This window comes from Sinohyriopsis cumingii, chromosome 3 (assembly GCF_028554795.1).
Source record: "Sinohyriopsis cumingii isolate HCF-2022 chromosome 3, ASM2855479v2, whole genome shotgun sequence".
Lineage (NCBI taxonomy): Eukaryota > Metazoa > Mollusca > Bivalvia > Unionida > Unionidae > Sinohyriopsis > Sinohyriopsis cumingii.
This window is the reverse complement of record NC_142963.1, coordinates 28,960,433-28,985,446: the sequence shown is the minus strand read 5'-3', so window position 1 is coordinate 28,985,446 and position 25,014 is coordinate 28,960,433. Positions and strand designations below refer to the sequence as shown.

General features: G+C 34.4%; 1 protein-coding gene across 1 annotated transcript in view; it reads left to right on the top strand.

Moving 5' to 3' along the window:
- The first annotated feature begins 308 nt into the window (after positions 1 to 308).
- Positions 309 to 25,014, top strand: part of LOC149802604 (sphingosine-1-phosphate lyase 1-like) — a 98,539-nt gene continuing 73,833 nt past the window's right edge. Inside the window, exons 1-2 of the mRNA XM_089951889.1 lie at positions 309 to 368; positions 21,605 to 21,761. Coding sequence (XP_089808015.1) covers positions 342 to 368; positions 21,605 to 21,761 — 184 coding nt within the window. The 5' untranslated portion in view covers positions 309 to 341. The remainder of the gene's footprint in view (positions 369 to 21,604; positions 21,762 to 25,014) is intronic.

Here is a 25,014-nt window from a genome sequence, read left to right as displayed (position 1 = left end):
TAAACAAAAACATTAACTTCAAGTCCTTGAGGTAGGAGTCAGAAATGACCAGTGAACCCTCACCCCCTACATGATAAATAAACTTCTAGGCCATCCACTGATCCCAATATGCAGTTAAATTGATGATAGATGGTCACACACTGATTAAGTAATTACGTAGATTTATCAAGTATTACCTTAATCCATTATCTTCGAGCAATACACCGTACTAATCAAGATAAATATGACACATTGTTCGATTCCCTCTTTCAGCTTCCTTCGTATTGACAATCTAACAATCTCGTACACTGATCATGTGATCACACCTAACGAGACTTGGCGAGAATCAAATCAAACGCAAAATGGAAGATGTTGTGAAAGTTGTCGGGGTAAGAGATTGTGAATTCGTGCTGATGGTAATGGTTAATGATGCTGTAATTTAAAGTGTCTGTAACGACAAGTCTAATCATTTAGACACAAGCTGTAACAATGGATGATAAAAGAGTGACATATGATTAATTTACTTAAAGATTATCAGGAATACAGTAGCAGTTTTTGTTGTATGTCAGCTGACCATGACAAATCCGATAGACCTTGCTTGATTATATTTTACGTCGTGTCAGGTAACTTACATCAGAAAAAAAAACATTCTGAGATATAATATTTATCCTGTGTTAGAAAGCCTTTGATTTCTTTAGGTTCAGCAGTTATTTAGGCCTTTGTTACCAATTGCTCTTAAGGTCAGAAATTGTAACGTTGACCTTTGTCAGAGTGAACGAACCGTAGATTAATCATCAAATAAAATATTAAACTTAGGCCTTCGAGTCAATTCGTATTTGCAGAAATGTTAAATTTTCGTGTTTTTTTAAGGGTTTTTAGAGGCAGCAGTGAAAGTTATGACCTGTTCTGAAAGTTGAAACTTTATCGATGACACACGTAACACCTAAAGTATGACTATACATCCCCGTTTGTTTGTACCCCCCTACCGATTTCAATAACGAAAACGCGTAATGTGATAAAAAATGCACAGAGCTAAGTCAATTGAATCATTGATTTATAATTTCTAACCTGACTGTGACCAGAATGGCACTAATGCAGGCATCCCCTGCACCTTTCATGCTTAACGGACTTTCCATACTAACACAGCGCCATATTGCGTACACTGTGGGCTAGTTTATTTCGATCAGACAACATAATGATGTAGTTCATCCTATTCGGTAACTGCCGTATAATTCCGTAAATTACCATTATGTTGAGAGTTTGGAATTATATCCCTTTGCACACATGAACATAGAAATTAAACCGCTTGTTAAATCCATGTGAAAAGCAAATTTGTTGTTGTCATTATTTTCCTTTGCTTGATTTGACACTGTCCATAACAGAAGCAGATGACATATGAATGTACATCTGTAATCGCGCACATACCCCTTTGCTGGAAATGGACTTGTCCGGGAAATGGAAATGGATCTTGGGCATGTCCATCTATTATATTGAAAACTTCTGTTTAGCGTGAAATGTGCAGATGATCACTGTGTTAGGGACACTCTACTACCAATCAGGTTAGAAATTGTAAATCAGTGAATGAATTGACTAAGTTCCTTGCACTTTTTATCACATTAAATGTTTCCATTATTGAAATCTTTATGGGGGTACAAACAAACGGGGATGTATAGTCAGACTATAGTCCTACAACATAAGACACATCACCCAATATTTTTATTCTGGGAGGTGATGGGTCTTGCAGCCTAATTAATGGCGCTGTGTAACATGTTTTGATATCACAGACAACTGGCAACCAATAACGACGCTTTCCTACAAAGGAAAGTTATAATGTTTTTGTCAGACTTTACATTCCCTGATGTCTTTTCTCTAATAAATTCAAATTCTCACAAAAGAAATGGACCTGTTTTCAAGTTTTGTTGGCCTACATTTCATTTGGCTGGAAAGTGATGAAAGCCGGGAATTCTGAAATCGGTTTTAGTTTAAATATTATTCTTTAACGAAATGAATAAAATAAATATTATGTCTATTGGGACTGTAAGGCAACATTTCGTTTCTTTCAAGAAACATATCCACTACGTGAACTACTTAAACATACTTCAGCATACCTCGACTACCGTCGCATTGCAAGAAATTAAAATCTATGCCAATGGAACATGAAAATGCATCCATTTGCTAGTGTCATATTTTCATTCTGCCAGGATAAACACAGCAAAGTAAGTATATTAAGTACACATAAATTAGTGGAAGAGTGTCGATATATGCTGCCAAATGTGTGAGATATTTCTAAAACTACTCATTCCCATGTCAAGCCCATTACAAGCCTGTTATTTGGATAGTAAGACATAGCACTTAAACAAAAACGACATGTGCTATGTCTTACATTGTAGGACTAATGTAACACCCACAGATGGTGTACGGATATAGTATTATACGTTTTTTTCTGACATTACTATTAGCGGAGACCAACCATGATGGGCCACATTTAATAATGGAACTTTTGCCCTCTAATTGGTTGTGACTATCGGACACTTGCAACTCAGTAATACATGTACATTTATTTTGACTGATCTTTGTATGCTGATGGTAAATTAAATCCCTCTTCTTATGACCTGTAGCATTAAATCCTTCAGAACACTCAAAGTTTTAGTATAATCCCTGTCAGAACAGAACACCCATGCATCCATCATTTACTGACCTTTCCATAAATTGCTGATGCATGCATGGAAAGCATCATCTCCCCATGGCAAGGATAATGCCTGGAAACTGTCTAACGAGGACTATATTACGAGGAACTGACAAATACTTGCAAGAGAACTGCAGTTAAGTTGTGCCATGACTCTTGCCTTAGGATGCTGCTGCTTTCCATGTATGCATTAACAATTTTAAAAAAGATCATTAAATGATGGAAATATGTTTTACACTTATTGTAATCATATCCCAATCTGGCACAGTTTGGAAATTCAGTCAGTGTATTTGTCAGTGTCTACATGCACTTTCCTCTGGAGAGGGTAGCCCTGATGAATTATGGGAGGGAAGACTTGCAGGTTCTTCTTAATTATCTTAAAGTTATTTTCAAAAAGGAGGACCCATTTGCCATTCATCAGCAGTATAACAGTTCAAAGCAAAGATGACACCATACAAGCAGTCACCGGATCCACCTGTTGAAGTTCTTTGTGAATACTCCACCTTCTTATAGCCTGTTATGGAGACTGTTAGAATCATGTTATTAGCCCATCCACTGCTGAGTGTAAAAGAGGATTCATTTCAATAAATAATAAATCAGGACTTCATAAGCAATTCTTTAAACTAAGAGGCTTTACATATTTTAATGAACATTTCAGCAAATGGATCAGAGGTTGAGGACTTAAAGGAGACCAGAAACCAATGGAAATATTGGATAATAATAAAGGTACTATAGCAGTAAACCTTATTCTGAAGTATCATCTGCGACCGAAATGCCAATATTAAAATATTGGCCTCTCTTCTAGGAGCTGAATTTCCGTGACCTCGTATGCAAAATTTCCGCGCCTATTCGGTTACTTTCGGGATGTGACGTCATAGTAGCGACTCCAGCAGCCCAAGTGGGAGTTGCCAGAGTAAAAGACAATACCGTTTTGCGTTGCTTACGGGTGTAATAAAACATTAAGAAAAGCCAGTGGACAACATTTTTTTTTCTTTTCCGAAAGATAAAGGCATACTGAAAGAATGGATACATTATTACAGACGAGTCGATTTCAAAGCAACACCATACAGCCCTATGTGCTCGTTACATTTCTCAAAGAATTGTTACGACAGGGATTCTGAAAAAATGGCAGCTCAAGGATACGCAAACGCTAGGCTTAGACAAAAAGTTGGCTCTGTTCCAGACATAACATTGAATATTTTAAATCCTGGGAAAAGTGTTGAACGTGCGAGTTACGAAAATAGGCAGAAGGCCGAGTAAGTGACCACAAAATGCAACAATCAATTCACAGATTTTTTATCTACACCAGCAGTGCTAAAAATAAATCGGATAGCCCGACACCCTGGGTCCCTCTGGTTTTAGTTCCGGCCCATCCTGTATTCAAAATGAGGTGCCCGTCAGGCATGTCGAAACAAAAATTGTTTGCCTGAGGAAACTTTGATCGCGCTGGTGAAATTAGTAAATGTATTTTCAAGATGTTGACATGCATGCCTTAACATGGCACAATCTAAATCAAATCAATACTGTCCAAGGTGAAATTTAGATTTGATTTTAATCAAATGGAGGCTTTGCCAAAAATAATATTCTAAACCTGTCGTGTTTCGAGAAAACACAATTTTCAGTAATCTTATAAAAATTACAAATTTTTAAAAAAAATCATTGTATACATGTAGTATGCATAAACGGTAATCTGTAATGATTGGAACTGATATAAAATTATTCCTTGGGCAGTTTAAATAACAGCGATTAAAAGAAAAGAGGTCAAAGTTTCACATTAAATGGCTGACAATAGAAACTGGGGGGGGGGGGGGGGACTATTGACCCAACCCCTTGCCCCAATGTGCGAGCGCCCATGGGACGTACCTTTTCTCCATGTGATACGCCTTATTATTCCCCCAGGACAAGCCCATTTTGCATATTCTGGTCAGCTCTGGCTAAATTGCAAAATAGCTAAAGTTTTGATTTAAGTACGCAAACAATAAAGCCGATGTGACCGTTCCGGTGGCCTAATGGTTAGAGCGTCCGCCTCGGATGCGGGAGGTCGTGGGTTCGATCCCCGGCCGAGTCATACGAAAGACTTTTAAAATGGTACTAACAGCTGCCTCGCTTGGCGTTCAGCATTAAGAGGTTAGTGTTAGGACTGGTCGGCCTGGTGTCAGGATAATGTGACTGGGTGGGACATCATGCTACATGTCTGCGGCATGATGCCCCAGTGCTAGACATCACTATAAACTGCCACATTGCAGACATCGTAGCGATATGACTGAAAAATTGTTAAAGCTACGTTAAAAATCAAAATCACATCACATCACAATAAAGCCGATGTGACTGATGAACATATTCCATCCTTGCATTGATCTTGTGAAAAGGACTGCCCTTCGGACATACTTCAAAGAAACCCTGTTCGACAGTGTGTGTGTGTGTGTAAGCACCAGCAATTGATTGCCAAAATAAACGATGCCTATTTTGTTGTTACTTACGATGCCATGGACTTCAGGTTTAAGTCTTAATGCATGTAACACTGTTTGCTGAACAAAATATTTATTCAGAATTAGTTCTTTAGGGCCACATATACTGCATGGTATATTTTGTTTTATTCCTTTTAATTTAATTATGGTAATTAAACTTTACATGTACGGTCGAGGAATGTCATGTGTTAACTGGCCGAGTTTCTTTGGCGGAAATGGAGATGCGATTTTTGTTTGCAGAGAAAATTTCACAGTGATCATTCATTTAAGCTAATTGGTGACAATTGTATTCTTTTAATTTTGTTATACTATAGTACTGTTGTAGCTGTTTAAAAACATCTGAAATTTACTTGAATAATGTTTAATTTTCACGTTCTATTTACTGAAGAAGAAAAAAAAAGAAAAAAAATGTTGTGTGATATTAATTATTTCGTCCAGTGCCGGATTTAGACGTGTGTGCGTGTGATTTGAATTTTTAACGTAGCTTTAACAATTTTTCAGTCATATCACAACGATGTCTGCAGTGTGGCAGCTTAGACTGTGGATTGCATACGTTATATCTATTTATAAACGGTTTGGGGTTGGTTTTTTCTTCTTCTGACAAATGAAAATTGACAGACATAATGTAATTATCGGGACTTCGCTGCGAAAAATTTAGAGATATTACGAGATCGAGATGTAGATGAGGAAATACCCCCAAAATCAGGAGGTTTTTCTCCCGGCTTGAGAGTTGACAGGTATGAACTGTCCGGGCTTGTGGAATTTCAGTCAGGGCTTGAGTTTATTTAAGTCACCTGCCCGGGGCCTGTGCCTAAACAAATTCTTTTAACACTGACCAGTACAGTACATAAACTATTATATCAGACTGCAGATTCAAGTTTTGAATGTGCAACCCAAATGTGGTCTCCTTCCGTCTGCCTCGCTCGCCAATGTTTATGTTTGTATTCGAGGACTGGCTAGTATTGCGTCACGGTACCACGTGATCTGTCGTCTCATTAAAACTCGGAAAAACTCGGCAATTTACGGAATCGTGGTATCTTCCATGCAATAAAATCACTACCCGCTTACGATATTTAATTTATAAACATGTCAGTCGAATTAAAATCTGTAGAGAATTACATACGTAGAAGGAAAATTTTGATTTCTAGTCTCCTTTAAGCTCTGTCACAGAGATTTCTACTGTTGGCTTAGTGCTGCTCTTGGTTGCAGACATGTACACTGACATTTTTTCCCTTCATATCCAGCATCTAACATGTACATGAAGTAGCCAAATATGTAATATCAACCAATATTTTTAAACAAAGTTACTTCTTTTAATAAATAAATTATGTTGTACATCATTTCTTGTCTTATTTCTATGGATAAAACTGCATACATCTCGTCAAATGTTGGCAAGTGCTTATTATTTTGTGACAAGTGAACAGTAAGGTGGGACCAGTCGGTCTTTTCTGAAACCACTTGTCCAAGACAAGTGGGTGAAAACAAAATTTGATCAGCTCTGAGATGGATGGAAGGTCTGCACAAACAAAATGTAAATACTTTGTTGTCTGCATCCATTATATAAATTGTCTAATTTTAATATTTTGAAAACAATGAAAAAAAGTGGGAAAATGTTAGGGAAATCATAATATTATCCAGAGCTTAAGTTCTTATGTTCTTTTAGGTTTGAAGCATAAAGGTGACAGTGTTAGGGACCATTTGGTGACTAACAAGTTAAAATTTATAAATCGGTGAGTGTAATGAGTACATTTTATAACATTTTTTTCTCCATATCATTGATCTTTTTCATTTTTTTAAATGAGGGAGGGGGGTACAAGCTGCATGGGGTGTAGACTGAAATGGATCACCTTAACAGATACCACCATCACTCAACATAATACTGTCTGTGGGAGTCCTGGAATATACTGCCATATAGTAAAACACCTTTATAATGAAGTGCACTTTGTAATTTTATTTGATGATGAAAATGGAATCCACCTTATGAAAGGAATCGTGTTACAATTAAGAGCTCTATAGGAATTGCAGTATCTAGTTTACAATTTGTCTGTGAACCCAGTTTGGCATATGCCATTGACATACAGTAAACTGTTTCAACTCCAGCACTATTTTACATCATTTAACAGGAGTCATACTACCAGGTGTAGAGAATATCTAAGTGACCTTTAAAAAAATTGACTTTGCCTTCTTCAGTTATAAAAGCAAAAATGACTTCACCTTGTGACTTTTTAGCTGTACATTGAGTGACTGTAATTTGTTTTCTTTTGAAATGCTCCCATGACCTAACCAGGTATTTCCAGTGTTGTAGCTGAAGGCAAAAAGTATTGCATTCATCAATTACTGTTGTTATCAGTTGCACAAACATTTGAACAATGGCACATTCACAGGCATATGTTTTAATAGCTGACTGACCATAAATCCTTTATTATATGTTGATGGTGGTTGCTGTTGTTATCTAGAGGATGATCAACCACAGTGTTATTGCCCAGATCAAGTAAATAATAAAATAAGATATGAAATTTATAGATAGAATAAATGGAGTCCTGAGCAGAGATATAGTATGGAAGAAAAAAAATGAGCCCCCATATGCAGACTATAACAGTTTAATCAATTATATAAACAAAATGAAATTTAACATGACATTTGAAGGATACATTTGTAATAGAAATTATTACCAAGTTTATTATACCCATAAGTCATATTTCATAATGAAATCAAGTGAGCGATCAAACTCGGTTATTCAGCATGCATGTGTAACCTGGTGTTTGCCAGTCAATTTTGCATGAAGAATACTTAAAACATTGAATTTCTACTAGGAAATGCATACCCCTTATTTAGCTTAGACAATTAGGATTAAATTTATTGAACTGCCAAAAGTTAACCCATGTCTATCCAGGGTCGAGTAACTCCTCATATTTCTGCACTTTCTTAATAAACCAATATCTGGAAAGTTTCATTTTATAATCCTCATTTCAACTGGTACAAAAATTATGCATCATTTTAACTCCATAATTGTTAAGATACATGGCTCCAAATTCACCTTGTACTGTCCATCTGTCTGACCCTTATCGAATGGACTTTAATTAAAAATCAATTGCATCCCAAACAGTGATATCAAAATCAATTGCAGTATAGCGATTTAACTTGGTACCTAAACCCTTCATCAGTTTAATTGGTTGTGTCACGCTAACCCTGCAGTATTCACTCAGTTATGTGTTGCCATGACATCTTACAAAATTCACACTGTTGCACCCTTTCCCAAGCAAGTTATCACTGCCCAATTTCTTGAGTTATCATTTGATGATTAAAGCATACAAGCTTGTGTTTCAAAACCCAAACATCGGTATGTAAATAATTATTTTCCTTTTTTAAGAATAGAAAATCACTTCTAATTTTTTTAACGCTTTTTTAACTGCCGTGTTTGCATTATTTTCTTTGTTACATCAGTTTGAAATTGTCTTGTGGCAGTGATGGATATAATTGTGTCTCGAAATACTCCTTCATTATATTGTCCTTTTTTTGTATATCATTGAGCATGTAAATTAAGGAAAATATACATTTCATATAAAGAATTATGTAGGTTTGAAATGTATGGGACATTGCTACATTGTGGAATTTTTGAAGCCCTGTAAGGTCAAGATTGTTTTCTAACATCATGAAAATAAGAAAAAAACTGAAGCAAATATGTAACTAATAACTGATGTTATTGTATGTACATAGACAAATATTAAAACCATAAATTTGCAATCCAATCAAATGATTGTTTGAAATACACTGCATATGAACATGATACATTTGTACATTTTAAATATATTTAAAGTATACATACAACACAGAATTTTCTCTTTTTAGAAAAAAAATTGTTACAGCCAGTGTTAAATGCAAAAAGTGCTTTTTGAGAAATAGAGAACATAGTTTAAATAAGAGCCAAGGCAGACACTCATACTATCAGTCTTATATCTATATCTATCTATCTATCTATATACATGTGTGTGTGCGTGTGTGTGTGTGTGTGTATATATATATATATATATATATATATATATATATATAAAATGCATTTTCTTGTTTGCTTGCACTTCTCTCGGTGCAGTTCTCAATTTTTTCTGCATTCTCTCCAAAAGGAGATATCACCACTTCTATATAAAATTCAAATCTAGCTTGACTCTTGATTTAATGATAAATAATAGTTGTGTACTATTAGCTTTATAATTTTCATCAATTTGCCTAAAATTAGGTACGGTCCTTACATCTTAATCTCTTAGTCATGACCATCACAGGTGTGCCATTAATTAACATTTAACTTTATACTTATATGTGTTATTCTCTGATCTCTCTCTTTTAAAAATCCATGCTTTTTAAGTTTCTGATCCTAGACTCTCTTTTTAGATCTGGTGTACATTTTCATAAATTTTGCAATTCCCTCATTGAATGGGCTTAATATTTGAAAATGCATGTTTACTCTAGCTAGCTGGTGGTGAAATCATCTTAACAATGTTGTCGTCACTTTCAAGAAACTTATTAGATTTTTCTTTTGTATGCAATTTTGCATGAACCAATATTGGACTGTTTTTGCAAAAGTTGATTTTTACGACTAATAGCAGTTTTTGACAAACAGTACAAACATCATGGACAATCCATGTACCCATTGTGGAAATCAGTTTGTCCTCGCTGTTTCAATCATGGACCTGATATAGTGTTCGTAGTGGATGTCCACGTCATGGCTTATAGTGGACAGATTAAGTTTAGAAAATCCTTGCAATATAATTGTGTAACAGTGGATGCCCACTACATCACACTGAACTTGCTAGTCAGCTGAACTTTGGTGGTCAGTGAAGAATGCTCTTTTTTAAGTTGCACTCAGAGCCTTTTAATATTCAAAGACTCGCCCACCAAAACATATTCACATACACCTGTATATGTATTGCAAGAAATGAAATATAAATTTCCAAGCAAAGAGCTCCTTGTTTACTGATGGTAGTTTTAATTGATGGGGAGTAGATGCTGCTTTTAAACAAACAAAAAGAAAAGTAATCACATGCATTGGCAGGTTTCATTCCATTATTAAAATTAAAAAATGAGAAAAATGCTGTAATTTATTTTGTCATTCCCTAGTCACTTTTATAGTGTTTGCTTAATATGTTCCTGGACAGTGATATACACAGTGCTATTCAACATGCATTGTTTTCAGTTGATACTAATACAGTTTATTTGGTGCAGTACATTTTTATCACTCCACATGACAGATGTAATGCAAAACTGTTCTGAATGTCATGTCAATATTGTTTATCATATTACATGTACTTGCTAATAAGATAGGTTTTGATCTGATTATCATTTATATGAAGTTGATGTAAATACAAGTTAAATATTTTGTTGCCATAGAAAACGTACTAAATGTATATTTATAAAGGGTTCAGCAGTTAGGCCAGCAATGAAATTACCAAATCTTTGGAACCAAAAGTTAGCTTCAAGTCACATAAACAAAGAATGGACATCAAAAGTGAATTAAAAGCCATAATAATTCAAGGTTAATACTTGTAGATATGCATGGTACATGGCATAGATAAAGGTTGGAGCCAGTTAGCATGTGTAGATGGGGAAATAAAATGTTTTTTTCTTCCTGTTTTGCAGTAGAAGTTAATTTCTCTGATAATTGTCTTTTGCAATTTAATCAAAATGTTTACTATTATGCAAACTTTGTTGTGAAATGGGTATTTGAGGTAGATACAATTGTTCCAGTATTTACTGTACAATAAATAGCATCCATTTTTGTTCATCAAGTAGGTTTTAGCATTATGTAAGTGGAATTTCTTGCTGTTTATACTTTCTTTCCATTCTTTAACTTTTATTATTTTATGCATAAGCTAAACACATATCAATAATACCTTTTATATGGCCTCAAATTGCTGAGCCATTTGTTTGCCAAGGCTATAAAATCAATCTCTAGTTGCATTGATTACTATTAACTCATTTTAACAATGCACACTATTAAATCAGTCTAGGAACAATAACTCCAACTCAGCATTGCAGACCAGTATTCTGGTCTCAATATATACATCATGTTTTAACATTTAAATCAAATTTTAAAATATTATTTTTCAAGTGTCTTTGGAACTTAATTGAAATGTTTATTGATAATTTACCATGACTTAATTATTCAATCTTCCATTGAACTTTTTTTTAACAATATATTTCTTTTTTTCAGTGCTTTGTCCATCATGATACATGTATTTCTTTTTCTCTCACATGAAATCCAGCATTCTTATTGTAGGTACTTTAAAATTACCGTATCATTGTTATTGCTGTGCCTTGTACTTTTTGTGCCCAATCATATGACATGAGCATATAGTGTTACACATGTCTGTTAAGTCTCCTCATTTCCCTTCAGAGAGTGCATTGTGAATTTTGTTTCCACTTAATAACTTTTGAAGGACTTTGGAGTTTCAGCTAGAATTATGAAATTGATAGGGTTCCAGAATCCCTGAATGGGCACAGTGTGTGAAATTCTTGTGAAAAAGGCATTTTAATTTCTTGTCAGTGTATGGAGACAACACGTGCATTGAGATAATGTGTTTTGGGACAACATATATCCAGCTATAAAAAATTAGCAATGTAAAAATGTATACACTGTATACCTCCTGCTTGTAATTCCTCTTACAAATTGTAATCATGAATCATAACTATTAAAAACTTGTTTAAATTTGCCACCACTGTATAAGGGGTTTGTTTATATCATGCATTGCATAATGAATAAAGAACACATTCCAGGCCTCCAGACTTTGAGAAGTCAATTAAGCAATGTGAAATTGTTTAGGTATATTTTAAAAAAGTGTCTTCTGGTATCTTTCTCATCAAGAACATATAATTTTCAGTTGATAATGAAAACTTTACAAAAATCTATTTAAAAATACTGAAATTTAGCCAAGAGAATACATTTTCTGAAAGCAGCTTTTATTTATAAAGGTATCAAAGGAGATATTCTAGACTGCAAGACTAAATTATTCTACAAAATTTCTTCTCCCTATAGTCAAAGATAAAATGTTAGCAACAATTTAGAGTTACCAAAACCTTGCATTGAAAATTCAAATTAATTAGGTATTCAGTGGCTAAAATATGGAACTCACTTCCTGCTCACATTTGATCTGCTGATTGAGATATATTCTTTAAAAAAATACACAAGCAGTATTTCAAACCTACATATTAATGAAAAAGAAAAATGTAAGTTCTAGTTTTGAGATTTATCACATTGTTACTCTTCAAATGTATCACTTGCTTGTTTTGCATTTTTTATATTAGCATATTTATAAAGTATGTAAAAGTGTCTGGTATATTTAAATTCAGTTTGTGAGGATCTCTACTTTTGTACATAATTGTTGATGTATAAAAATTGTACTGCTGATGTAAACTTTACTACGTGCCACACTTTTGCAGAATAGTTTAAAGGTATATCTAAGCAGAAGTAATCATTATCAGCTTTGTTTACATGAAGATCTTGCTGAAAGTCATTTTCAAGACAAACTGGTTGGTAGCTATTGAAGAGACGAAACAAAAATTTATATATGCAGTTAAATCCTCCTACTTGCATCGTGTATTTTAGTTTGTATTTGTAGATGTGTTTACTTGTAAAAAGTTATTTTCATGAGATAAATTTGTATGAAGATATATGTATATATACTTTTTTGCAGAGGGCCTCAAGAGAGATTGGTTGTAATTAACTAATTAGTCACCCTCTTTAAATAAAGACATTATTATTATCAAGGAAAACTGAGTGCTCTTATAGTGACTTCCTGCACACAGAACCTCAAATTTCTGGTCATGGGCTCTCTATGTTCAAAATGGGATCTACATTAATAGTATTCAACACTTGCAAGTTTTCAAGAAAAGTTTAGGGTTTAACAGATTTACCATCTTAGCCCAATCTAAGGGGCTGGTTGAATGCAGTGTCTGTTTTGATTTGTTTAATTCAAGCATGCTTTGTAGGCTAACTGCATGCTTTTATCTCCAAACATAATTTACAAGAGGGAAAGAATATTATTATTATGATTCATAAGACTTGTCAAGGGAAGTTTTAAAGCTGGCAGTTTCATGTTAAAATGCCTTATTGGCTACCAGGACCTCGCTTCACAAATATTTGGAAGAAAAATATTTTTTATTGTTTAATTTGTAACTACGAGTTGTTCCTTTAACATTAAGTGAACATGATGGATTAAAATAATCCATAATATCATGCATTTTCCTGAAATAAATCATGTTTTATCTCTGAGGAAAACTTGAGAAGATTTCCTCAAATGTGAGGAATTCCTGAACTCATATTGAGGACTCCATGGTGTATAAATTAATAAATTATTTTTAGATCTACTGATCATTGACCATATGAGCTTATGACATGGTTTCTCTTTTTATCCACATATCTGTTAGCAGAAGTTTGTTATCATTGCTCCTCCTAAACTACTAGGAGGATTGCCTTAAAACTTTGCACACACATTTATCCTGTGGTCTAATTGGTCTTAATTGAAAATGGTTCTGTATGGACATCCAGTATAGCCAACAAAATGGCCATCTGGATAATCTGGTTATGACTACTCCTGAATAGATGATCATAGCAACATGGGTTTTCACGAAAAGACTTCTCATAATGTCTATTTGATCTTAAATAAAAATGTTGCTATTGTGATGTCCACTATGGTTGCCACAGCAGTCATGTTTAAAATCATATCATTTCTGCTCCACCTGAAGGGATGATCATATCAACATGTTTTCGCAAAACGATTTCTTATAACATCTAATTGATGCTAAATAAAAATGGTGCCAATCTAATGTCCAGTTTGGTTATCATGGCATCCATCTTGAAAATTGTGTCTCTACTCATATTAATGGATGGCCATATCAGTATGGGTTTTTCACTTAAAGACTTCCTATAATGTCTGCTTGATCCTGAATGAGAATGGTATCAATCTGATGTCCAATAAGACTGACATGGCAGCTATCTTGAAACTTTTGTTATTGGTGCTCCTGATGAATGGATGGTCATATCAACATGGGATTTTAACAGAGAAACTTACTATGTTGTCTGATTGGTCCTAAATCAGAATGGTGCCAGTATTACTTCCAGCATCCATCATCTGTCAGCTGTCCATCCAATAGCACAAGTCTATCATAATTTTTCATCCTAAACTACTTGGAGGATTGCCTTGAAACTTTACACTGACACACATTTATCCCAAGGTGTAGTTGGTCCTAAATGAAAATGGTGTTGTTTGGGTATTCAATATGGCCACTGCATTAGCCAACTTGACAATTTTGTTAACAGCTACATCACCTGAATGGATGGTCATATCAGCATGGGATTTTCACTAAAAGACTCCTTATCATACATGTATGTAGTTAGTCCTAAACAAAAACAGTGTAAATCTGAAGTCCAATATGGCAGTGACAGCAGTTATCTTTAAAACCTTACTATTGCTACACCTGAATGGATTGTCTTGTCAACATGAGGTTTTTCTAAAAGATTTCTTATATTGTTGGTGCTAAATTCAAATGGTGCCAATCTAATGTCCAATATGGCTTTCATGGCAGATATCTTGAAAATCTTATCACTACACTTTCTGAATGGATGGCCATATCAACATGGGGTTTTCACTAAAAGACTAGCTGGTTCCAAACAAAAATGATGACAATCTGACATCCAGTAAAGCTGTGTTGGCATCTATTTTAAAAATCTGCTTGAACAGATGGTTATATTGATGTAGGGTTTTCACCAGTAGACATCTTATGATACCAAGTTAGTCTTAAATGAAAATTGTGCCAGCCTGACACTTCAGCAGCCATCTTGTAAATCTTTAGGTTTTTCTTTTGTTACTCCAAAATGGAATGTTGTATTCTTAAAAATATTGCTATCTTTACTCTTCTCTAAATGGTTTTTGTTGTTGTTGTCTGTGTATGTTTGTGGTGATATATTAACACACAACAAAGGATAGTTGGGTGTATACATGCTCACCCTCCAGTTTTACTCAGTTAAATGCTTGGATGAAGGGTTCATTATTTTCCATAAAGCCTTCACCTTCCTGTGTATACATAGCATATTTAAAGATAGACAACAAAACATATGTTAATGATCAAAAGAAATATGTGTTAGGAATTGCTAAACATTTGTTAACCTGTAAATCATCAGAACAAATATCATTACTTTTGATTTATTTCTTCCCTGTTATATGTCTTTAAATAGTAAAAACATGCAAGTTCTAACTTTTAATTGCAAGTAATAACTGTTTCTGCAAAACCCTTATTGTTGTCAGTAACATCCCTCAGATAAAACTTGTGAAAAGTCTTTGCTGATGTCCAGTATGCAGTTTTCAAGATTTTTCTCAAGGAACAGCCATGTCTGAAAGCAGCTGATGCCACAGCACTTTTGTAGTAATGATCCTTAAACTTAATGTATCAATTCTTGGTTGTTCTAACACTAGTTTTCACCATGCAGCACAAGTTGTTACAGCTCTATATGAACAATGAGACACAAAACCTTGAGTAGATTTCGCAATTAAAAAAATTGTGTGGTGTCAATATAACGCAACAATGTCTTCATTGCACACAGCTTTTTATCATTGTGATGGATCAGCTTTAATTGGAAAATCTTACATTGTCTTGAAGTTTTCAACAAATTAGAAAATCTGAACAGTCTTTTATCTGTCATAATATCATATTACAACAAATTAGAAAATCTGAACAGTCTTTTATCTGTCATAATATCATATTACATAAGTTCAGAGATATTAAAGTCTGTGCTCTGAGCTGTAGATAAAGAAATGAGAGCAACCAGTATCATTGTTCATATATAGTTTCCTAAGGAAAAAGAATACACAGGTATCTCAAGACTGAGCTATCCCAAGTGTTACGTGTTTAGGCTCGAATAAACATAACATAGAAAGAGTGAAAACAACAAGCATTTTAAAATTCAACAACTTTTCTGGAAAATTCTGTAAAAATGAAAAAAGGAGAAGAACTTATGGTTTCAAGAATCAAATCCAAAAATAATCTAAGAATAATCCACAAATTAAATTGCAAAAGTCCTAGTAATGTAATAATTTCAAATTTGAATCCTATTGTAAAATCCAAGATGGATGACGATGACATATGCTGTAGTCAGTACTGTGCTTATCTACAGTTCCTTGTAGAAATACAAATAATGGCACTCCGGTGTTGGAAATCCAAATTAAATTTGTAAGCAATGTCTTTCCAAAACTTCTGTGTGAGCACTCCTCTAAATATTTCCAGAGAATAATGAATTAATCCTTTTGAAATCCAAATGAACTGAAGAAAATTAACTCAAAATCTGGCAACAACAAAGAACACAACTTCATACCAAGTGTAAAAGCCCGAAAACTGAGAAATCTCTCTCAAAACAAAGATTATATTGTATCATAAGACACAGTTTCAAAATTCCTCCAAGTTGTGAAATCAGAAGGGGGGGTCACATGATCATGTTTATATTACATACACAGAATATGGCCTTGATTTAGACCAATAATTTTATTCCCAGAATAAAAATTTTAAAAAGTGTTTACTTCTTAACCAACGTAGTCCCATCATGACCTTGACAACAACCAATCATTTTAAAATAAAATAGAACATTGTTTACTAATTCTGAATCCAGGTCAGAATTTAGATCAACACCTGGTGTTTATAAACTAACATTCAAGGTCAAACAATTTTCTGAAAAAGTATCATCTCTAGTGAATAAATTTACATTACAATAGCATGTAAGAAAAATAAAAATTTATAACTGACAAACAAACAATTAAATTATATATATACATATATATATATATATATATATATATATATATATATATATATATATATATATATATATATATATATATATTAGATATATGTAACACAAGTGTCAGTGTATTGTGGTTTTGATGGACTTGTGTTGTACAACCCCTTCAAGTATTTACTAATAAGCAAAGAGTTTATGCAGCAATCATATCAGGCATTTTCAGCATTCGAAGTAACATTGCCTTGTGAGTGTTGATGACAGTATAAGACTTTCCTTCATTTACCAAAGAATCTAAGTATGAAATTACTGTTACATCAGAGACACAGTTGGAATTAATTTCCCTGATCTTACACCAAATGATCAATTTTTTCCATGCCAAACTGTCCTTTTATTTGTTCCTAGTCTCCATCAATTGGTAATGACATCAACAGCTGTTCTTGGAATTCTTGATTTTGGAACAATCTTCTGATGCAGTCACTGTGAATGAGGAGAGCGTCTTCCCTAGTTCGATAAATCAACCCCCATACTGATAGATGATATGTGGGTCTGATGTCACCTATTCCTTAAAATGTGCAATTTTGCTGCATGCAAATCTTTCCAGAACAATCCTGCATAAACTTTTGAAACATACCAGAAACTGGTAACCTCCATATCAAGTGCAAAACTGAAAATGGACACAGGACAGATGGTAGTGCTATTCCATGTGGATTTACAAGTTATCAAACACAGGATTTTCTCCAGAAATGTAATGTACATGTCACTAAAAGAACCCTTCAGCCGACGTTAGCGCCACAGCTGCGAGAAATAATGGTCAGTACATACAATTTACACTGATGTGTGCAGACCAATTTTCCTGCAGATTTTTGCAGCTTTTAATAGGTGATATTAGCCCCATAACCATAAATCAATATCATCACTGGTGAGTGGCTGATTTATTGGCCTAGGTCTTCCCTTGAGGATGAATTTGACCATTGTGTGGAAGAATTGGTAGATTTTTATGCCTTGGAAGTCTAATTGGAAGAGAAAATCAAGCATAACAAGACTAGAAGAAAACCATGATTGTGATTTCCAATGTGGAACAATTAAAAGTGCTGTACAAACATGAACAGCAACTATCTTATTCAATAGTTTCCCAATATGATTAAAAGGGAGAAAAATGTATTGGATTGATTCATGCCTTGAGAACGAAAAAAATCATTTTTAAAGCACCTGGTTCTGGAAACCATGAAATGAATGTCTTGATGGATAATCAGGATGCAAAAAGATCTGTATCAGGAATAAAAATTTATATAATTGTATCCATTTTGTGGAGTCAGAAAAATTTCTGGAAAGAAAATCTGCCTGTTTATTGTTTACCACCAATATGGACTGCTGATATGAATATATTCCTTTCTGAACACCATTCCCACATCTGCCCAGGTAAATGATCCAATTGAATAGAACCATTCTACCCATATTAATATATGAGATAGCACATATATTGTCAGACTGAATCTCAATATCTTCTTTCAAACAAGCTGAATAAAAACCTTGCAGTGCATAAAAAATTGCTAACAATTTAACAGAAAGTTGGCCTCACTGTTTGTCTATCTACACAGATTCCATCACAAAACCAAAAAAGATAATTCTTTGAGATGGAGTAATTACTGATTTTTTCATATTTATGGTGAAACTTAAGGATTTGAGTGTTCCAGTCACAGTCCATGCATTTTGGGAACAAATGTGACTGTCACCATCAAAATAGCAGGAACACCTAATGCACTGTTGTCTGAACAATGCATCTTTGGGTTTGTATTGGATCTTAGTGAAAACCCTTGGAGCAGAGGAAAACCCAAAGGGTAAGCACAAAAAATGACAAATTTGGCCATTCCAGGTAAACTTTGAAAGCTTCTACTGGTATATGTATTGGATACTAAAGTAAGCATTCTTCAAATCAATAGAAGTAATTTTCCTGGCTGAGGTCTAAAACAACTTGAAATGTGTTTTGCTTGAAATGTTCATGATGAACAAATTTATACAGCTGTTTCAGGTTAATAATTGGTAGAAATGTCCCATTAAGTTTGGGAATAATGATGGAAACAAATTGATTACTCTCCCAAATGGATGGAATTATAATTCCTTTCGATAGTGGTTCATTGATTTCATTACTAATAATGGTTTTCTGTTATCTGGAAAATGATTTTCTTTGGAAAAGAAAATGATTGGAAAGGTATGGATTCTGTAAAATCCATGGAACACTTGTAAAATTGCTTCATAATACAGTGCTTTAGGTTCCCAAAAGAAATTATTTCCATGGGTTTTCATTTGCAGTCTCCTTTGGGGTGCTGGTATAAGCAGCTCTCATCCTCTATTGGCTTGTTATTGGTACCTGTAATTGCTTTGGACATCATAGGGTTGAGAGTGATATCATGCCCTCTGGTTGTAACTCGTGAACTGTCATGGGTCCACTGCCCCTAGCTCCACTGCCTCTACTGAAGCCCATGCAAGTCTGACTTATTTTGTTTGTGCAAAATCTGTGTCACATCTTTTAACATTTAACAAAATCATTCCCAAAAAGGCAATGATAATAAGGCGGTATTCATATTGCAAAGATTTGAATATTTTCTTGAGTGTGGAGATATCATGTATCTCCTTCAAAGAGATCAAAGGTATTACACCTGCTCCATGAGAATAACAGCATCAGAAATTATGGATTTTGCTTCAACATTAGTGGCAGTTTATGTCTTTGATAAAGTCTGCTAATTTGACAATTGGCATAATATCTGCGGCGACAAAGTGCTGCATATTCCTAAAAGGTCTTGTCATAAGAATGAACTCTTTTACTTATATCATTCCAAATTCAAATGGGGGCAAAGTAATACCAAAAACTTATAAAAATGGTACTAACAGCTGCCTCGCCAGGTGCTCAGCATTAAGAGGTTAGTGTTAGGACTGGTCTGCATGGTGTCAGGATAATGTGACTGGATGGGACAAAATGCTACATGTCTGCAGCATGGTGCCCAAGTTATAGACATCACTATAAACTACCACATTGCAGACATTGTAGTGATATGACTAAACAAATGTTAAAGCTATGTTAAAAATGCAGATCACACACACACACACACTCTCTCAGATATGGTTTCAATACTCATCAATTAAAAGGAAGAAGTTGTCTTATCATGAATTCCTGGAAATTTGTTCGACCCAGTAAAGCATCAGTCCCTTCGATGGACTCTTGTTAAAATTGATTGGACCTGGAATGTGGCTTGGACAGATGTTTTCAAAACTACTGAGAAAATTTTTTTTGTTTTAAAACTCTTATTCTAATTTCACATTATTTGTCTTCTTCCAGTCATTTTGCATAATTTTTATATCTTAGTGATATTGATACTTTATGAGCATATGTGTAAACTTGAAATAGTCTGTGCAAAAGTTAAATTGCATGTATCACTCAGGGTGAAAAAAAACTGATTTCTGAATATTTCTGTAATTTCCAATGGCCTGGCATATTCTGTGGTATATCATATGTTACATGCAGAATTGTAAAAAGTCTGCATCATGCTCCCCATGGTTATTTTTATAAAAGGATTGAACATGTTGTGTGCATATATGCAGACCCCTTCTGTCAGTCTCTCTATATGTCTGCCCTTCTGCCCATTACTCTGTATCCTAAATCAGTAAGTGGAATTCAGCTAAACTATACAGATATCTGACTGCTTCACTTGCTCACTCGATACACAAACAACATACAACTTGCAGCAGGTAAGTTCAGATCAAACAAATAAAGGAAAATAGTGCCTGGTGTACATGTCATTGTTGTCATCGTTGAGATACATCAATACACTCCCACAAATCTATAGAAGTCTAAATTCCTGCAGATTATGACTGGGGCTAGTTTATTCACTTGCTTGTTTATGCATACATATGGTAGTCATGTGCAGAGCTTGAAATAGTTCAGGCTTCTGCTTTGAGATATTTATTTGGAGTCAAAAAGGTCAAATGTACTAAAAAATATACAATTTTTAAAAAGATTTATATACTCATAGCAGAAGAACACCTGAGTAACATATTACAGATCAGACTTATGGTGAGTGGAGTCTGAAAATGATAGTTGATATTGCCAGATTTCGTCCTCCCACCTTGCACTGATGTCCCACAAAATTGGGCTGCTCACTAGAAAAGAATAAACGTAGTGCACATTACCATCAATAGTATATGGTTTCCAAGTGGATATCCAGTGATCTGGAATCGAACTGGTTCATCTAAATACTTGTCATATGGCCAATGTATTTTTTATCCAGAAAAGTACTAGCTATGCTGTAATAATAGTATGACATCGTTAAAATTAGTTTACCCTCTCCCACCTTAAACCCTACATGTTTCAAGTTGGGCATTATGTGAAAAGCATGGGAATTTAATTGTAAAAAGTGAAATTTGTTAAAGTATGCATTTTCCAAAAAAAACTTAACTTTTATTTCCACCAATAAGACACAATGTTTTTGAAAGACAGTGTGTTATTTTGTATATCTAGCATGAACATTGTCATGACAAGTAGTATGACCTTTATCTGTCTGTCACACCATGGTTAAGCTTTGTCTTTATGTCAGTTTTGAGGCAGTGGTGTGGCATTCATATTCCTGAACACATTTCATATTTAAAATGCAATAGTACCCCTGTTGACAGCATTATATTTTAAAATATCTTTTTCAGCCATACATTGATCTAATACTACCATATTTGGAAGAAGTCAGAGTTGTGGTCAATAATGTATGCAGGGGACTGGAACCATGGCAAATTATCCTCATTACCGTTGGACTTACCCTTGTTGTGTCATCAATCTATGACTTTCTTTTCAATCAGGAAGAAAGTAAGTATCAAACCTGTTGTGAAAGAAACATGGACCATTAAATTATGCCTATCCATGTATACTCACATTGTAAAATACATCTGTGCATACATGCATGGTGCACCCTGTTTTGGACAGGTGCAAATAAAACGTCTGCAAAAAGGTGCTTTGTATTGAGTGGCTGTGCACACAAATTTGATACTGGTGCCACTGTGCACCTGTTATACCTAAAACTAAATCTTGAACCTTTCTGTGTGTATGTGTGGAATTGTGTGCCAGGGCTGTACAATTTTTTAGATGCTGTTGAATATAAAGACTTAGACCATAGTCTTTGTCAAAGAAATCTAAGTGATAATAGATTTATGACTCAGTAACATTATACATGTAAGCAAATTCTGTGTATAATCATACTGAGTGGTGGAATTAAATTCGGTAATGGAGCAACTGGACCATGGTTGAAGCATGTGTCTAAATGATAACGCAGACCTGAGTTGAAAATTGAGATTTTGTTTATGATAGTGGATCGCTCTAATGGCCTAAGTGGTTATAGCATCCATCTCGGATGCAGAAGGTCACGGGTTCAAACCCCAGCCAAGTCATACCTAAGACTTATAAAAATGGTACTAGCAGCAGCCTTGCTAGATGCTCATCATTAAGATGTTAGTGTTTGGTCTGGTTTGTCTGGTGTCCGGATAAAGTGACTGGGTGAGACATCGTAGGGATATGTCTGAAATTTCTTTAAAGCTACATTAAAAATCCAAATCATACACGCACACTTTTTGGCCAGTGTAGTCCAGTCCTCATATAATGGAAACTTTTATAAAGCATGAAACTCATCCTTAAACTCAGACTCATCATTCAGATTCGATAACTTGGGGTATTCTTTTAAATTTAACATGCCATTAGTGGAACCAATAAGATCCTGGAAATTCCATGATTCTGATATAATGGTACTCTAAAAAAATGTAAAAGACTTAAACAGTGCTGGACTTTGACCTTGAGTTGAAAACATTTGTAATAAAATGGGACCAGGCATTCAGAAATGAAATAATATATTAGGAAGGTTCATGTGTGCTTATTTGCTCTTGTTATTTATTGCTCATCTGGCTTGTTTATGGTATGGTCCTTAATTGGTCATCAATCCATCATTTGCCCACAACCACACTATAGACCATCTTTTGACTGATTTTTATCAAACACGAACTTTAGGTTAATAAAATTAGGATCTTGAATATTAGCAGGAGATGCTCATATTAATGAGGTGGTATTGAATCTCTTTGGCTGAGCTTGTTACCACTCGGGAAACCATATTTGATTTCCAGTTTGGGTAAAACCTGGAATATATGCTTATATCGTCAAAATCTCTGACAATTTCCGTCCTTGCAAACCAATGAGGTGTTATAGCATCTGATTGACTGGGCATGTTACTGATTAGAATGTCATAATTTAAAAAAAAATCCAGATGGATCAGACTTGGTATAGAAGCTTATATCCTTAAAATCTTGCAAGATTTCAATAATGAGTGAGATCCACACATATTATGAAATTGATTTTTCATCTGCTTGACTGAACTTTTTACCACTCTACTGTATTTCTGATATAGTTTTGAGTGAACTTGGTAAATGTTCTATCAAGATCACTGATGGGTAGAATTATGAACATGATCAATGCATATTGGTGAGGTGATCTTACATTGGATTGCCTGAACCTATAAATGCTTTATAGGCTGTTAACAAACTTTGTCACATAGCCACCTTAGCTGATTGGAAGACTCAGACCCACATGGACAGAGGTGAGATGCTAGTGATGTAAAAGGTGAGTGCCTTCAACCACTTGGCCTCTCAGGGCACCCATTAAGTTTAATAAGCAGGCTTCTATAATCGGTATATCCAATGAGTTTTGTTATGTGCAAGATCTTCATTTATTAATGAAATCCAATGCAGCTATAATTTTCAGTTCATAAGCTATAATGAGTTTGTTTTCAGTTCTTTGATTTGCAGACCTTTCTCCTTTCTCTAAAGAAAGCAAAAGAAGTAACCATGTTGTTAACTATTAAGAATTAATTATTGTTAGAGGCAATCTATCACCTGTACGGGAAACTGCAAGGACTACAGTCAGATTTTTTAAAAATCTCCACCAGTCATGCTAGTTCTGATACTTTTGACCCCCATCTTATCATCAGTCCATCCAGGAATGAGATCAGAGCACACTGGAATTTCATCCATGTTAATGTTCATAATCATCTTCTCTTCTAGCCTTCAAATTCATCAAATGATTTTATTTTCTCCAAATCTTCTGTGTGACACTGTGTCATCAATGTCTGTGCATTAAGCACTATATTGTTTTACTTTAAAAATTGTTCCATTATTTCAATTTGTTTTCAAAATTCCCATGAATACCTTTGAAAATGAACCAAAGGTAGCCTCCTTATCTCTGCCGTCTTTGTATATTCCCAAATAAATAAATAAAATTGGCAAACTTAAGGTCAGCTGGCTTTCTAATAAAATAATCTTTTGTACTGATATCCTTTTAAACAAACAAATGATTCAGAGTATTTAGCATCGGCTTCTGAGGTCGGCTTCCTTTGTAATAAAAATAACCTTAGTCGTTTTGATGTCCTGTCAGTAAGTTCAAACAATGAGTTTACTGCTCGCTGCCAATTGTGTTTATTCATGACTTGGACATCTATTTGCTTGGTGTCTGTAGTTATAATGAATACAAATGGGCAATGATGTCTGCGGGTAAATAGTATACACAGTAATAACTTTTAATGATCTTTTTTGTAACGCATTCTATCAAAAAGATTGTCACCTGCACTCAAGTGAATGTATTTTCAAAGTAATGATTTTTGTTTGTGAGATACTGTCGTACAGTTGACCTGGATATAATTCAGTCTTAGTTATTTTGCACCGAATACAGTGTCATGCATGAATAGCAGTTGTCTTCAAGCAATCAGTTGATTATATCCCATTCGTTCACAATTTTGTTAGATCCAGTTTTCAGTCATATAACATATTCAAACCTTAGAGTACAACCAAATACGATTTGTTTCTCAATGTTCATGTCAATGAACAATGTGTTGTGCGTTATCGGGCATAAGCGATAGACACTAAATTATGGAAGCCTACACTACATATACAGAGTTCGTGGATATATTTTATTCTTTAATGCTCATGATGAAAAAATAAAGGAATAAATGATAACAATACAAGGTTAGTTTCTTTCATTTTATTATCAAATAAGTGGTTTTTTAAAATCTATTTTATTGCAGCGT